Raw genomic sequence first — 17,085 nt, 5'->3', positions numbered from 1 at the left:
TCCCCACGATAAACCCAATGGCAGCAACCATGGCGACAATAACTTGGAGGAAGAAGCGGAAGCTCTGTTTCTTCTTTCCCATTTGCTTCATTCTTACCTAATTCAAATTAAAACCAAACAAATAAATAATCATGTTGATTAAATGATTAATTCTTAGTCACAAAAAAATGATTAATTCTCATATTAGAGTACGTACATATATATCAGAAGATGTAATTAATGAAATTTATTTTGGTAATTATATTCTTTTCTATATTTTTCTTTTATAATTTAATGATTTTGTTAAGAAAAAATTTTTTAATTAACAATCAGCTAGTAAAATAGTATATAAATAAATGTTAAGGAGTTTGAATTCTTATTGACTTATTGTAAAGAATGAACAAAAAATATTAGCCAAAAATATATAATTGAGTACATTTTTTTTATTCTAAAAACTTTATATATTAATATTTTAAGATAAGAAACTAGCTGGAGATCATTTTTAATTAAGGATCTTAACTATTAATAAAGGGTAATAAAAATTGATCAAATTTTTTTGTAGTTCAATTCAAGTAACATAAATATTGATTAAACTAGATAATTAAGATTTTTCAAGAAATACCTGATAAATCAACATGAATCTACGTAGTGCTATCATGTAATGATGTAGCTTTAACATATTATATATTGAATATAATTATATATATTACCGTTGTTGGTGTCCAATTTTTCGTCCGTGTCTTGTTTGGATGAAACCTCAGAAGAGATCAGAAAGATAATAGCCACCAATAGAAATAGAACAACAAAGATCTTAGAACCCATTACTTTTGTGAACTCAAACATAAACCAAAAGAAAAGCTTTGTAGATATTCTAGTATTTTTAATTTATGAAAGGGAGTAGCCAATTCTTCTCTATTTATAGGAAATATACAATGAATAATAAATCCTAAAACGTTTGCAAGAGTTATCCAATTATATCCGTTTTTGTGAATAATTATTCACACGATTAATATAAAAAGTAAGGAAAAAGATAGGGTACTAATATATTATCTGCCAACTTAATGTCAACAATAATTAATTATTATATTTTAAACACATGTATAAGGAGACACATCTAGAAAATACATATATAAAGACATTTTCATTAGACACAGTCATAAGAAAGACATTTTTATTACACACATCCAAAAAATACTTTCATTAAACACAGTTATAAACAAATAAATTTTTCTAATTTTTTATTTCAAACAAGTAAATTTTTGACTAATTAAAAATACAAAAGTTTTTCTTTATTTTTTTAAAATACCAGACATTTAAGTCTATCAGACTAATTTATCCTTATATATTTTGGACAGAAAGACTTAAATATCTCAAATTTTAGAAAAATAGAGACGTTTTTGTATTTAATTTAATCAGAAATTTATGTGTTTTCGAATTAAAAAATTAAAAACTTATTTATCTTCTCGTATTATATAATTGAAGACACGTATAAAATTATTTATAATTGGAGGCACGTATAAAATTATTTAATACTAATAGTATATCAAAATTAAAATTTTTTATATATATAGATGACAAACCGATCAATTTCTTTAGTTGAATTTAATTTAGCCCTATCTTAGAAGGAGTACATAAGATGCATTCCAAGATGATCACTATGTTAATATTCTTGGCATTTTGCCTAGCTATTAATGTTATTAGTCAATGCATGATATCACATTGTAAAAAGTAAGAATAATTAGTAGAGAGTGTTCCGTTTGGTCATGTACATGAATTTAGTGCAAAGATTATACATGTGACACATGTAGTAAAAGCAAGTTCTAAGTGGTGGATACAAAATTCAATAATTAATTCACGGCTTATGAAAATAAGAAGATCAAAATAGACTAAATTTATTGAATTGTCCTATTAATAACTTTAAATATGAGTTGTTAATATAAAATTAAGTTTGTAAAAATAAGAGTGCGTTTGGTTTATTTTTTTATTTTTTATTTTTATCTTCTGTTTTTTTCTTTCGTAAAATTCAAAAAATAAAAAATACTACAAATAAAAATAAAAAATAAAAATACAAACCAAACGCAGCTTAAGACATTCAATAAATTTAACTCAAGTAACTTATAAAATAAATAATTTGATTTGTTTAGTCTGGTTAATTTATTTTTTATTTTCTCTTTTTTAGTGTTTTAATAATTTCTTTTGACAATCTAACTTAAATATCTCAAATTCTAACGCGCATATATATATATATATATATATATATATATATATATATATACATAATCTAACATACACTATGCAAGTATTCCTTGCCTTTAATAGATTCATCTTATATTCATAGTTTAAGTTTTGTAAACATTCAAAAACACAATTATTAAAACAAAATACCATAAATTTAATTATTTAGATTTGGAAAGGTGACGAGATTAATAAATTATCTACTAAAAACAATAATTTACAATTTAATAGAATTACCATACCATTTATGCTCAAGGCCCTCAAATATTTCATAACTTATTTGAAAATTATTGATTTACTGTGCCATTGCATGTAAGAAATTCTCTAGGAAAAGAATTATATTACTCTCTCAATTTCAAAATAACTGTCAGCTTTCGACTTATTACTACATTGAAAATATCAATGTTATGACTTATTACTACATTGAAAATATCAATGAATAACATTGATTTTTCGATGTATTAAAATGGCGAATGCGACAGTTAATTTGAAACTGAAAGAGTAAACGCAGAATCCAACTAAGTCTGGTGTCTTTTTTTTTTCAAGAATTTTTTGTACATTACACATCTAAACTAATTTTTTCACCTGTGAGAAGCAGATGTGCCTGGCATCTGATATGTCATGGGAACCATGTTCACCGGTGCACCGGGAACAACAGCGCCGCCGGGAACTGGGGCTCGAATACCATATGCAATGTGTGCAGAGGGCGGAAGATTCACCGGCGTGCCAACAGCTGATACTAAGGGTCCTATAGGTTGTCCAATGGTAGGAGCAGAGTATAGTCCTACTCCCGGAACACCGGTTGAAGCCGGAGGAGGTGGTTGTTTTGGTGATTTGATGGCAGAATTTGGTGGAGGACCATTTGTTTGACCTGTAATTGGTCCTTGAGGTGCTGAAACTTCACCATTGTTAACACTGGTGATATCGTGTATGCTCGATCGCCTTCTATCTTTGTTCATGGAGTTCAAACGGATGAAGTATTTTTGAGCATGGCTTGCTACTTGCGTCGGCGTTCTTGTCACGACAAAGTTTCTCGATATGCTTCGCCAGTCGCCTTTTCCGTACTTATCCAAGCCAAGAAGAAACAACCTGTTCAACCAATTTTAGAACAAAGAAAGCTTATAATAAGAAAATGAAATGAAAATGCTAATCCTTACTAATATAACATTATATCAACACCTTGGATTTATTAAATGGAGGCTCTGGATTTAGTACTATAATTTACCATTGAGGAATTTGGAATGCAGAGGCAACAACAAAATCAAAATTCACAGTTTGGTGGTTTATAGAAAAATGAAAACTGCAACAAGCATGTGGATTTAAAGGAACTGAATGACAAGAATGGAGTCAAGATAGTCACAGGAAAAAAGAAATTTCTAAGAAGTGATTAGGTGATATGAGATTAGAGTTTAGTAAAGCTTAAGCATGTTAAAAATTGAACCTCAACAATAACAACAAGACGACGACAACAAAGCTTTATCACACTAGAAGGGATCGACTATATGAACCAAACAACATTATAGTGTCCTTAACAATAGGAAATCATAAACCTTTACTTGAAGGAGATCTTAGAACATTCAAAGTGGGAGGAAATCAAACAAAAACCAGCCAAAACTAAGTTTAATAGGATCAATTACTTGGATTGACCAATGATCGAGCAGGAGAGCAAAACTTGGATTGACCTAAGACAAAACAAAATGCTGTCCTGAGACCGAACTTCGAACCACAACGGAGAAACAGGGTGAAAACAGAGGCTGAAGATGCATGCGAGCGGGAAAGAGTAAAAGAACCTAAACATAGCAGCTTGCAATCACCAAAAGATGCCGAAAATACAGAACAGAACAGGATATATTTAAACACAACTTTAGGGTAAGCTGAAATATTGATAGTAAATTGATGTAATGAGAGGGAGTGATTTATCTCATGCAGTATCAACAATATCAAGTAAAATAATAGCTTAGTTCAACTGAGAGAACTGCATATGTAAAATCGAGATATCATGGATCCTTCATCTTCATGAACCAAGATAAAATATTACTCTATTTACCACATTACCACATCTCATGAAATTACTGCACTAACCATTAATAATCCACTGCTTGTTCTGATGGAACAACCAGAAATGCAGAACTCAGTTAAAATTTTAGATTCTACCCCTCTAAACCTCGTCTTTACCATTTAATCCTCATCTAAATCGATAGTGCATTGTCATAACCTTATGAGACAGTACCAGAAGCCATGCCGGTTCACTTAATGAACCTCGGAACATAGTTATTAATCACTAGTCAGTACAGATATATAGAGTTTGACACAAGAATTTATGAAGAGAGAGTATGTGCGTGGGCGCGCGCGAATATATCAAGATCTTGAGTGTGCAGAGGCCAGTGAATAAAAACAGAGTCCAGAATCAGATACTACAAAACTAAAATCAAATCTCTAAATTCTATAGTCTTGAAAGAAAATTATAGCAAATTAAGAGTAGCATATATAGTAGCATGTAATTGTAATGTAGCAATGATAAACTTACCTGTGTTCATCTTCTGTCCAAGCAATACCCTTTCGCCTTTCCTGATCCGATCTTGAAGCTTTAGTTCCATGATTAGACTCGCTATCATGCTTCCCCTTCTTGCCACCTCCTTCGTCACTTGCATGATTTGCTGAGCCTTCCAAAGAAGAATTATAAGACGGTAGAGTCACGCAACCAGATTCAATCAGATTAACATCTTCAACCAAGAGCTCATAATGCTGCTTAATTTCTTCTACCGTTTTCCCCGGTACATCGGCCGCAATTTTCTCCCATCGATCCAGAGCATCGTCTGGATGCGTTACCAAGGCTTCCTCAAATGCTTTATCCTGCTCCCAGCTCCACTCAGAGCTACTATCAACTTCATCACCAGTCATCTATCTAACTATAGAGCTTTTATTACAAGGAAAGATGAGATGTTTCTATCAACTGCTCTAAATCTAGGTTAAACCCTAATACACCACAAACTATATGGTTTGTTCTATGAAAACTATGGATCTACAAGATTTCTATGGTGATAACAGCAAGTATTAACTTTGCTGCTGTGCTGAATTTTGGGAGCATAAGTGTTGGACACAGTGAATAAGGTTCAATACCAATGAAATCTCACAAAATCTCTGAGGTATGTGATGTTTAGATGATGATTTTCTTCAGAATTCATAAAGACACTGAAAACTCATGAAATTCTGACCTATAGATGAATGAAAAGGCAATAAAGTTCAGTTAGAACATGAGAAAATATCTGACAAAGCATTTAAGAAAAATCATAGATGAATTAACATGAAAATTTTGAGAATTTAATGTGAAGGCCAGTCAATGGAATGGTAATTAGGGCATGGAATTTCCAATGTTGGAAAGAGACCTTTCAGAAAATATAAAAATAAATGAATAAATAAATATGCATATAAGACCATAATGGATATATATTACAAGAGAATTCAAATCGCTATCTCATTCATTGATGAAAGTAAAAGACAAAAAAAACCCCATTTTACCATAGCCCTACCCTGATAAGAACAGTTTTAACAGCAAATGCACTTAACAGTTAACACATTCAGCATTCAATTTTGTTATATATTTGACAAACACTAATCATAACCCACCAAAGTTCCAAGCTTTTCTATACCCCAGATTCAAAGTTTTTGTTTTTTCCTAATATTGGAAATTGGTAAATCACATTTCAGTGAAATCCAGAATCCAGTGTAGAAAACCCACCAGAACCTCAAGGTAAGAAACAAGATGAGTTCACTGAACTACCCCCAACTGTGGATTCCATTCAATTCCATTGAGTAGGTTTATGAAAATGAAACCATCAAAGCTCATTCTAATCAGCAGAAAAATCACTACTTTACAACATAACAATGGCAAAAAGTCACATATTTGTCAAGCTTCTGACACATTAACCAACCATCATAAAAAAGCTGTCTTTCACTTCACCTAACATAAAAATTGGTACTTTCACAATCAAGTAAACCTAATTTTGAGTGTTACTAAATACTAATTACTATACATATATAATATCTAAGTATTTTAACTTTTTAAGTTTTACCCACCAACATTTTTTCCTTTTTTTCTCTCCTATTCAAATTTAACATATAAAGAAGGTAATTTGAATTTCTCAACTTAAATTGAAAACAACAAAAGTAAAGCAGATTCATGCTTAATAAAAGAACCCTAACTGTGGATGGGAAATTACAAAAATGGAATTTCACAAGAACATTAAAAAAAAAAAAAAATTGACATTGATGGTTATCCTAAAAACCCAAAAAAGATATGCATGATGATGATGGGTCAATTTGGTCCCATCCCAACAACTGCTTTGCTACAAATGGGGACAGCTTGGGTTGAAAAAAAGAAGCCATAACCCACCCAAGTTGCATAAACCAACCCACTTGAGGAATCTGTAGCAGCACACATTAATATCTGACAGGTGACATAACATTCAAGACAGAGAGTAAAAAAAAGAAAAAGAAAAAGAAAAAATTGAGCATGAATAAGAATAAATAACAAACCAAAACACAAGTTGAACAAAAAAGAACAATTCTTTTTAACCATTTCATGCCATCAAATTGAAAAGCAAGGAGAAAATGATACTGAGACTAATCTACAGCAAAAGTATGATTCAAGTTCTTGTGAAGGATGTGTGTAAGTGTAAATATTCCTGAGATTAGGAGAAAAATAATGAAGTGATTACCTTTAATCTATGTTCTGCACCTTCTATCTTCAATGTGAAGTTGTGAATTCACAGAGGAGTCAAAATGTGTGCCTATATATACATACATGCTGTTTTTTTTTTTTTTAACTCTGACATGTCTCTCTTCTCTCTTAATTTGTGGCTATTATCATTCAAACTTAATTATTAAGCTTGCATTTTTCAAGTAATTAATTTTAATAATTAATTTTAATGTATAAATAATATAGTCGTTACAAAAATTACTTTGACTTATTGGAATTTTCTGAGACCATTAACTCACATGCATGTATATTATCTACAATGATCCAAAATGAAAGGTTATTTTTTGTTTTATGAATTTAATAATTACAAAATTTTAAAATATTATTAAATATACGAATCTAATTGAATAATCGTATACCATTTTTAATCCTATTAATATATTAAAATTAATTTTTTTTCAATTCACATTAAACGTGCAAACCACGAGAATACACCTAGAAGCTTCAATGTCAAGTGTGTGTGATATATGATATTGTATAGGGAAAAGGAAAAGATAACACTTGACATTATTATTAAAAGGAAAATAAAATTGAAAATATTTACCTTTTTTATAATATTTTTGTGGTCATTAAAAGGCTAAATAAATTAATACAAAAATGAAATAAAAAAGATAAATTTATTTTTTATTTTAAAAATCTTAAACATATTAACTTTTGTCATATTATATTTTTAAAAAGCTAAAGACAAATTGTCATTTTCTAAAAAAATTATATTAGAGAGTAATTATTTTTTTATTTAACTATGGAGTAATACATTTGATGGTTTACCATAATGAAGAATAATTTTTCAATTTTGGCTTTTAAGAACTATTTTTTCCATGTAAAATTTATCAAGGATCATTTTTGTAATGTACTTTTATTTTTCTTTATACAAAACACCAATGAAATTTAAATAGAATCTCGCTAGGTAATTAACAAGAAATTTGTCAAGTTTTACTATTTTTTATTGGACTAGACCAAAAATTCATTAACATAAACAAATCATTTTAACTTAACCCTAACTTAAGCAGCTGCGCCGCAGCTCCCTTTCCCTCTCTCTCTTCTCTCCCATCTCACTCACAGTGCCCACAACCATAGATAGCTGCGCCACCGCTTCCTACTGGGGCCGACGAGCGTCCACCCACGACAAGACGCTAGAGACGACAACCAGAACCATCACCGAAGAGAATCCCTCGTGTCGTCAACCTCCGCACAACCACACTGGTAGCCTCGACCCGAGCATCCATCCGATCCACTACGAGAAGCTGGCGACGACAACCCGAGTCACCACGCAAGGAAGATGACGAAGCCATCGGCCGCGACTCCACTCTGTTGAAGACAATGTTACCCACCTCGTGAACTATCTCCAGTGGTCCGTCGCTGCGCTGCACACCCACACGCCGGCATAGCCACACTCAGCACCGCCTCCAAGACGCGTCGTGCAGGTTCTTCCTCCTCCATTGTCGTGACTTCTAACGACCGTACCTTCTAACGGAAGTGTCTTTTGTAGTTATAGATATGTCTCTTTTTTTATTGGATATGTATCCTAATAGAGATGTCTTCGGTGATACAGGCGGCTGGTCTAGTGGTAAGACGATGACGTGACGATGCGGGTAGCTATGCACGTAGGATGAGTTTCTCTTTCACGAGAATAGAAGTGTCACAAAATGCGATCGGGGGGAGGGGGCGGTCAGTGTCGAAGGGCAATTACAACGTCCCGATGACGAAAAAAGTTCCAGGACGGAAAAATTACCAAAAAAGGATGAGAGACTTAGAGTTACGTGACACTTTCACAAGATTCACGTAGCAACATTCCTGAACAGTTACAAATTCTAATGTTTCAAAATTATAATTAATGCAAATCAATGCATTCTTAATTGTATTTAAAAAATAAAAATTAATTATTATTGTCAAAAGTTGACAAATACTCTTTTAGTACCCAATACTTTTCCATTTAAATATATTACTTCCTTTATCACCCTAAAATTATCTTATTATGTTTGCAACACATTTTAATTAATGCTACGTGGAATATTTAATGTAAATATATATTTAAATAGAACTGAGTTAATTTAACTCAATTAAATTCGATCCATTTAAACATGCAAGTTAAACGAATCAAAAGAATTCCGTTAGAAAGTCAATAGAATATTTATACAATGTGTATAATGAGTTATTTATTTGGCTTAATATGAATTAAAAAATGAACATTTAGGATAAAATACTACTAATTTCTCAAATACAATACACCTATACTATCCAGAATAACCATCCGGATACTAAAAATAATAAACATATGATACCCTAGTGAATTGAACATTCCTAAACCCTCTATTGTACACATTATACAGATACTTCATTAGTTTTTTATACTTCTTCAAATCAAAATTGTCCTATATCAATTCATATCGAGCTTATAATTTTATATCCGACTCGTTTTCGTGTCAGCATGACGGAATATATTTTATGAATTAAATTATTATCTCATATATTAATCATTTTTATTCATCTATTTAAGTTGGGTAAATAGATTATTATTAGTTCGAAAATATTGACCACTTTTAAAGGTCTAACATATAAACCTCTCATGAGTGCAATTTTTTTACTATGTGTCCTATTAAAAATATTTTTTTTTACATTTTTTGTATATATAGTAATTAAATTTAAAGGATATATAAATATTTAAAATTAAAATTGCATCTCACCACCATTGCTCTAGTTTACTATATATGGGTTTGTTGTGCTTAAATTTAGGTAATTCATACATTATATGCTAAATTATTTAAGGTGATATCTTACCACAATATTAGAAAACTAACAAATTGAGTTTACCCCCAAAAGGTTTTTTGCATGGGTTTATTGCGTTTCATTTAGATCCTATGGCCATATAACAATACAATTAATCTTCCCAACAAGAAGTTTTCTTTTATTTTTTTTTTTATTTGTGTAAGTAAATTATTAGAGTAACTAATTTGTTTGTTTGCAAGAGACTCAAAATTCAGAAGAAATAAAGATTGAAAAATGTCAACTTTGACAACACCTCCAAATGGATGCTCGCCTCGTGATGATGCTGCCCAATTGCATAAGGCTTTAAAAGGTTATTTATTTATTAATGCATTATATACATTTTTTTATATGTTAATTTTGTTCTGCATTTTACACAATTGATGAGCCATTGAGTGAAGATTGAAGAACATAAGATAATAAAATCATCCAACCTGGTTTGAATCGGTATTATTAGGGATTATTCATATTCGTCTTTTGTCAATTATTGAAAAATTTGACGGAATTTCACTACAACAAAAATAATTTTTAGTGACAATAGTACATTAGTCACTATATGTCTTATTTAAGTTATGTTTTTACGGTGATTATATATGGTTTAATTATTTTGTTGATCTCTATAGTTTTGTGAAATTTTTAATTAGGTTCATATACTTTTTTTCTTTTTAATTGAATTCCTACACTAAATTTTTTTTTCAATTAAGTCCCGTTTAGTAATAATTGGCTTAATTTCATAGGGATCCCAACTAACAAAAAAAAAATTAGTATAGGGACCTAAATAAAAAGAAAAAAAAAGTATAGGAACCCAATTAAAAAAAAATTGGTCCAAGGACTCAATTAAAAGGAAAAAAAAGTATAGGGACCTAATTGAAAATTTCGCGAAACTATAGGAACCAACAGAGTAATTAAACCATTATATATTTATCATTAATACTATATGTTATTATGACAATTATATACTTTTTATGACTATTAAAAAAATCTTTAGCAATAATTGTATAATTATCACTAAAATATTTTAGCGACAAAACTTAAGACGGCTAATGTCTAATTGTTGATAAATATATTAGCAGGATATTTTTATTACCGCTAAAAATAAAATAAATTATCGTTGAAAGTAATTTTTCAAGTAGTGGATGTTGAGTCAGGTCAAATTACCATCTTTAAGTTGGTCTAGTGATTTGCTTACTAATCCACTTAAACAAGTGTCGAGAGTTCGAATCTTATCGTATACATTCATAACTGACGAATACCATAAAAAGAAAAACTAGGAGTTGATTTATGATGAAGTACACTAAAGTCATTTATATTAAGTATGTTTTAATGCCTGAATTAATATACTAATAAATCATTGATTATTTGTATATTGTTGCAGTTTTGGTAATAATAATAATGTATGTTTTTGGTGCATACAGGACTTCGTTCCGATACAGCAAAAATTGTGAATATCCTAGCACATAGGGATTCAGAACAACGTGACCTTATTCAACAAGCATATGAAACCAGCTTTTCTGAACCACTTTACAAACGTATATCTACAGATCTTCACGGACATGTTAAAGTATACTTATAGTAAACTCTTTTTTTTTTTCATCCTCTTTTTTTTGGAATATTATTTAAATATTTATAATTTTATTAAATTTTTAATTAAATATTTATAATTTTAAAATTTATAATTGAATTTTTTTTATTAAATAAAAATATTCAATTAGATTCGTAATAATAATTACAGCCATAAAAACTGCCATGTGTATAATAAAATCATCATATATTAGTCAATATATATATATATATATATATATATATATATATATATAATTAACTCATTTTTAATAAAATATACTAATTTAATGATTTATATATATACACTTTGCATGATTGCATTACTATTTAAAAAAAAATATGCTTAAAATCAGGGGAGAGGCAGGTGGTAGAAAAAGGGGTAATGTCTCTTTAATTTTAATTTTTTACATATAAATTATATATAAATTTTAGTTTAGTCTTTTTTAAAATTTTATTTTAGTTTTATTTTATTGTATAAATATTTTTTGTCATTTTCTAATATTTTATCTAACTTCGCCCCTGCTTAAAATATTCTATAATAAACCCAAACACAATTAATATGGACTTAACTGAAAATTTTTATCTAATAAGAATTTAGTTATAATTATCAATTTTTGGATACTAAAAATTTAATTAAAAATTTGATGAAACTATAAGAATTTATTAGTATTTAAAGTTTTCTTTTTCTAATAATTGAATCAATCATGCTATGTACACATCAAAATCAACTATTAGTATAAAATACTTGTTAAAAGATAAATATATATTAAAAATAAATTAAATTATATTGATGCTTGATTTTAATGTACAAATAATATTTTTGTAATTGAATATATAGTTGCTAATAATTATATAATTGAAAGTACATAATTTAATTTAATTTGAATAATGGTTTTCAGCGAGCATTGAAACTTTGGTTGCATGATGCTCTAACTAGGGATGCAATCATAATAAGAAAAGCATTAACAAGTTCACCAGTTGTTGATTATCAAGCTGTAAATGAAATCATTTGTTCTCGAACCCCATCACAAATACGAAGATTTAAAGATGCTTATTTATCAACTTATCATTCTAATCTTGATGAAGATCTTGACAAACAACTAAGTGGAGATCACAAAAAGGTGCTTATATTTTCCATTTTTTTAATTTATTTTGCAAATAAAGATGTGTTCAATATTATTGCAAGTGGAGACATTAGAAGATTTTTCATTTTGACATGCTTGAATTTTCTTAGAGTTAATTGAAAACAAACAAGTAAGTACTCAAGCGGCTTTTGTTCATTTTTTTCAGAAGAATCACAACATTTTTATTAAAATAAAAAAATTCTGCGGATATCTAATTATTTATTATATTATTTTTAAAATTAATAAAGTTTTTAATAGAAAGTCAAGTCAGATTTAATATTTAATAAATCAACCATGTTATCGAAATATAAAATACACATAAAAAATGAGATGATGGCTGATTTTAATAACTGATTTTGATATATAAATAACATTTTTATTAATAAATAGTTCATAACAAGTTTCAGGCCAATTAAGACTAATAACTCAATAAATTTTATTATAAGCCTTCAATTTTGTTCTTTCTAAAAAGGTGAAAACTCAGGTAAAGTCGACTTCATGTGAAGTTGAAATCTGAGAGTCATTAGATAAAAATTTAGTCAAATTAATCAAATCATCTAATGGTTCTCAGATATTAACTTCATGTGAAGTCAACTGCACCTGAATTTCCACCTTTCAAAAATTGTGATTGTTTAAAGAAATGAATAAGAAAAAGATTGAATGTTTACTAGCAACAACAATTTTGCAACCTTTATAATTGCACAAAAATTGTTAGTTCCTCCTAAAAATTTTCCAAAGTGATCAACATTTGTGATTGAACAATATAATCCTCATATATATCTAGGTAAAAATCCAGGTACAGTCAATTTCACGTGAAGTTGATAATTGAGAGCCGTTAGATAAAAATTTAGTCAAATCAGTTAAATTATTTAACAGCTCTCAACTATCAACTTCACGAATTTTTACCTATATCCTAATGTTGAAAATGTAAGGTAAAATGTTATATTATGATATTAATAAGAGGCTACATACTTGTTGTAATAGTTGTTGGTGGCTTATATAACTATACAACGTTATGAAGGCCCCGAATTGGATGAAGCATTAGTACAACAAGATGCTCAACAACTATACAAATCAGCAGACAAGAAAATAGGAACTGATGAGAAGACACTTATTAGAATCTTCAGTGAAAGAAGCAGCACTCATTTGGCGGCTGTTAGCTCTGCTTACAAAGCTTCTTTTGGAACACCACTTGAAAAGGTATATATATACACGAGATAATACTCAATTTGGTCCTGAAATTACTAGTCTCAATTTAATCCTTAAAGATTTAATTGCCTCAATTTAGTGTTTAAACTTTTTAATTGACTCTGCGACGAAAACCACCGCAGGAACTAATGTGATTAAAATTTAAAAAATTTAGAGACTAAATTGAGACAATTGAAATTTCAAGAACTAAATTGAGACTCAGTATAACTTTAGATATATATATATCACGTGTTCTATACAAAAAATCAATCATTAAATCAGTTATAATATCTTTATATATAATCATATATGTTGTTCCATACACACATTTTTAATATATTTTTAAAAGTGAAAATTCATATACAGTCAATTTTACGTGAAATTTATAGTTGAGAATCGTTAAATGATTTGAATGATTTGACTAAATTTAATTTTCATCTAACGACTCTCGGTTATCAATTTTACGTGAAGTTGACTACACTTGAATTTCCATCATTTTTAAAAGGTAACTGATTCGGTGTTAATTTAAAAGGTATATATACATTTACGCAAAAATATAAATACATAAAAAATCAGTTATCAAATCATATAAATACACTGTATTTATATGTAAATACATATACATATATTAATTTAATGATTAATTTTTTGTGTATACATAATAATTGACATATACATTTACCAATAAATTTTTACTGTTTTTTTTCTATTTTTAAATTTTTTATGAAAATTAAAAATAATTAAAAATACGACTTAAACAGACATATTGCTTTTGGTTACAATATTATTAAGATAATAAAAATAAAAAGGTAAAATACATATTTAAGAAATAAAAAATAACAAGTTTAATACTTGCAGGCACTAAAACAGCAAGCATCTGGCCTCTTTTTACGCTGCCTCTTGATCATACTACGATGTGCTATTAACCCTTCCATGTACTTTGCCAAGGTAAATTTTTTTCACCAATATTTACTCGTATTATATTAAATAATTTAGTCAAATATATTGAATCAGCTAATAATTATTAACTAATATCTCTATATGAATAATTTCTATTTTATTATACTAATGACTAAGTTTATTATTTACTCAAATTTCAATTTCATAATTTTTTTATATATCTTCTTGTAACAGTTCAATATTTTATTAAACTTGCATTTTTTTTCTTCTACTAAAAATTTAGAAGAGTATCAGAGGCTTTGAGTAGCGAAAAATCTTTTCAAAATTATTATGTATACATAAAAAATTAATCACTAAGTCGATTATTCATTTTATATTTTAACATACATTTATTACGAGTAACTAAATTGCTACTTGTTAATGAATTATAGTTAAAAAATAGTATAGTCTGGTCTATCTATACTCACTTAAAAAGTCGCGAATTTGAGTCTCTCTATTTTCGGAAAAAAAAAAAACTAAATTGCTACTTGATTTTTTTTCCTTACATATAACATGCTTAAAAATATTTTTATTTGGGTCATTTAGTGCAACTCAACAAAGTGTAAAATATTTTCTTTTAGATCTAATATTAAAACATTCTATAAGACGAACTATATTGCAAATAGATCCCTATAATATTTTCAGTGACGAAATTGCCCTTGTTTTGTTCCCCCTTCTTACAGATTTTACGCAAGGCAATAAAGGGAATGGGAACCGGTGACACAAGGCTAATAAGGGTAATTGTGACGAGAACAGAGATTGACATGCAATACATAAAAGAAGCATATCTCACTAAATATGGAAAACCGTTATCTGTTGCTGTTCGTTCAGATACCTCAGGGCATTATAGGGATTTTCTCCTACAACTTTTAGGTTCTGATTATTAGAAGCTAGTAAGGGCCTTAAAATTTTGTATTCATGCATGCCAATTTTTATTATTTATTGTATCTTTTACATTTAATTAGTGGCCCATAACCTACTCGGAGCAAGATTGAGTAAATTAAAGAGTGTGAATAGTATATATTAATTCAAAGATATTAAGATAAGAATATAAAAATAAAATATTTGTTTTATCTTATTTGATAAGAATATAAAATATAAAATATAAAATACTGTTTTGATTCTTAAAGTTGTTGATAAAAATTAAAATTATTTTTAATTTTTTTTTGGGTCAAAATTTTTAACATAAAATAAGTATGGATAAAAGATTTATTAAATAGTGGGTAGTTGGGCCTAATCCGGTCCATTATGTTGAAACCCCCAAAACAAAGAGTCCAAACCTTAAAACCGAAACAATTAAGACAAAAAAAAATTAATTTGGGTTAGTCGAGTGATCAGCTCACTCGTCCGTTTAAACAAGTATCAGGAGTGAATTAGTCTTTAATCTGTTGGATTAGGAGATGCCATTTGGGTAAACAAAAAAATAAGACAAAAAAAGAAACGAAACAATTATACATTATTATATTTTAACTATTATAGACCCAAAAAGATTTTAAAAAAATAACATATCTTTAATAATGAAATTGGGAAAAAAATCATTAAGAATATATTTTGATGGGGTATTTTAAGAAGGAAATATACTTTTTGAGAACATTTAAACTTATTAAGGAAAACATTTGTTTGAATATTTAATTGAAATCACTTTCAGATTTCAAGTACTAAAATAGGAATTTTAATTTCCACCTATAATGGAGAAATGTCTTTTTTTAATCTTATTTCAAAATCTATTTCCATGTACTTATTAAGATTTAAAATTAACAAATAATAAAATCAAATACATATTTTATGAATAAATATAATCTAATTATCTTTGTTAAATATAATATTTAAAAAAGAGAAAAGTACAAATAGGTCCCTAACCTTTTGTCTCTCAGACATTTTCGTCTCTAACCATTGAAAAATATTTTTAAGTCTCTGTCCTTCACAAAACTTGAACGGATCAGTCCCTCCGTCCAAATGCCTCCGTTAGGGACTGATGTGTCCAAATGCATCCGTCAGGGATTGATCCGTCCAAGTTTTGTGAAAGGTCTGGTACCTATTTGTCTTTTTCTCTTTAAAAAATAAATAATATAATTATCTCAACTAAACAAAATAATATTTTAAAATGGAAAGGAATTTAATTATAACATTTAAATGTCATTATATTTAAAATATGCTAAAATTTAAAAATATTTCATCCAACCACACCCTAACATAATTTATTTCCTAGTAATAAGAGGTATTTACATATAACCCATGCGATACACAAAATATCTATTTTTTATATTTATGTTTGAAATATGCGTCTAGTAAAAGAAGTTATTTATGAATATATTTATCTTATATAAAATAACTTCATATATTTTCTCTTATTTATACTAATACCAAATAATCTATAAAATAAAAAAAATTCACAAAATACTTATATTTAATAAAAAAAGGTGTCGTATGCAGTAAACGAATAACTCAATATTTATAAGAAAAAATTAACTAACATATTTTAAAGTGGGTTTTATATGGATTTTGATTCTCTAAATTTTGAATTTTATTTTAGAG

General features: G+C 28.3%; 2 protein-coding genes across 4 annotated transcripts; one reads left to right on the top strand and one right to left on the bottom strand.

Moving 5' to 3' along the window:
* Nucleotides 1–2,327: 2,327 nt before the first annotated feature.
* LOC130954331 (transcription factor SRM1-like) lies at nt 2,328–6,984 on the bottom strand. Of its 3 annotated transcripts, none has more exons than XM_057881072.1 (3): nt 6,933–6,984; nt 4,742–5,429; nt 2,328–3,303 (listed from the first exon to the last, which is right to left on the bottom strand). In XM_057881072.1, the coding sequence occupies exons 2-3, from the start codon at nt 5,113–5,115 to the stop codon at nt 2,796–2,798; spliced, it is 882 nt and encodes a 293-aa protein (XP_057737055.1). In that variant the 5' UTR covers nt 5,116–5,429; nt 6,933–6,984; the 3' UTR covers nt 2,328–2,795. The 3 variants fall into 3 exon arrangements, with proteins under 3 accessions (XP_057737055.1, XP_057737054.1, XP_057737053.1); XM_057881071.1 differs by lacking the exon at nt 6,933–6,984 and adding an exon at nt 5,954–6,046; XM_057881070.1 differs by lacking the exon at nt 6,933–6,984 and having other exon boundaries at nt 4,742–5,603.
* A 2,989-nt stretch (nt 6,985–9,973) lies between these two features.
* Nucleotides 9,974–15,437, top strand: LOC130957808 (annexin D5-like). Its single transcript, XM_057884654.1, has 6 exons — nt 9,974–10,049; nt 11,152–11,297; nt 12,199–12,420; nt 13,408–13,623; nt 14,470–14,559; nt 15,234–15,437. The coding sequence occupies exons 1-6, from the start codon at nt 9,974–9,976 to the stop codon at nt 15,435–15,437; spliced, it is 954 nt and encodes a 317-aa protein (XP_057740637.1).
* Nucleotides 15,438–17,085: the final 1,648 nt, after the last annotated feature.

The sequence above is a fragment of the Arachis stenosperma genome, chromosome 10, assembly GCF_014773155.1.
Source record: "Arachis stenosperma cultivar V10309 chromosome 10, arast.V10309.gnm1.PFL2, whole genome shotgun sequence".
NCBI lineage: Eukaryota > Viridiplantae > Streptophyta > Magnoliopsida > Fabales > Fabaceae > Arachis > Arachis stenosperma.
Note: the sequence above shows the minus strand (reverse complement) of the source record. Positions and strands in the feature narration are given on the sequence as shown.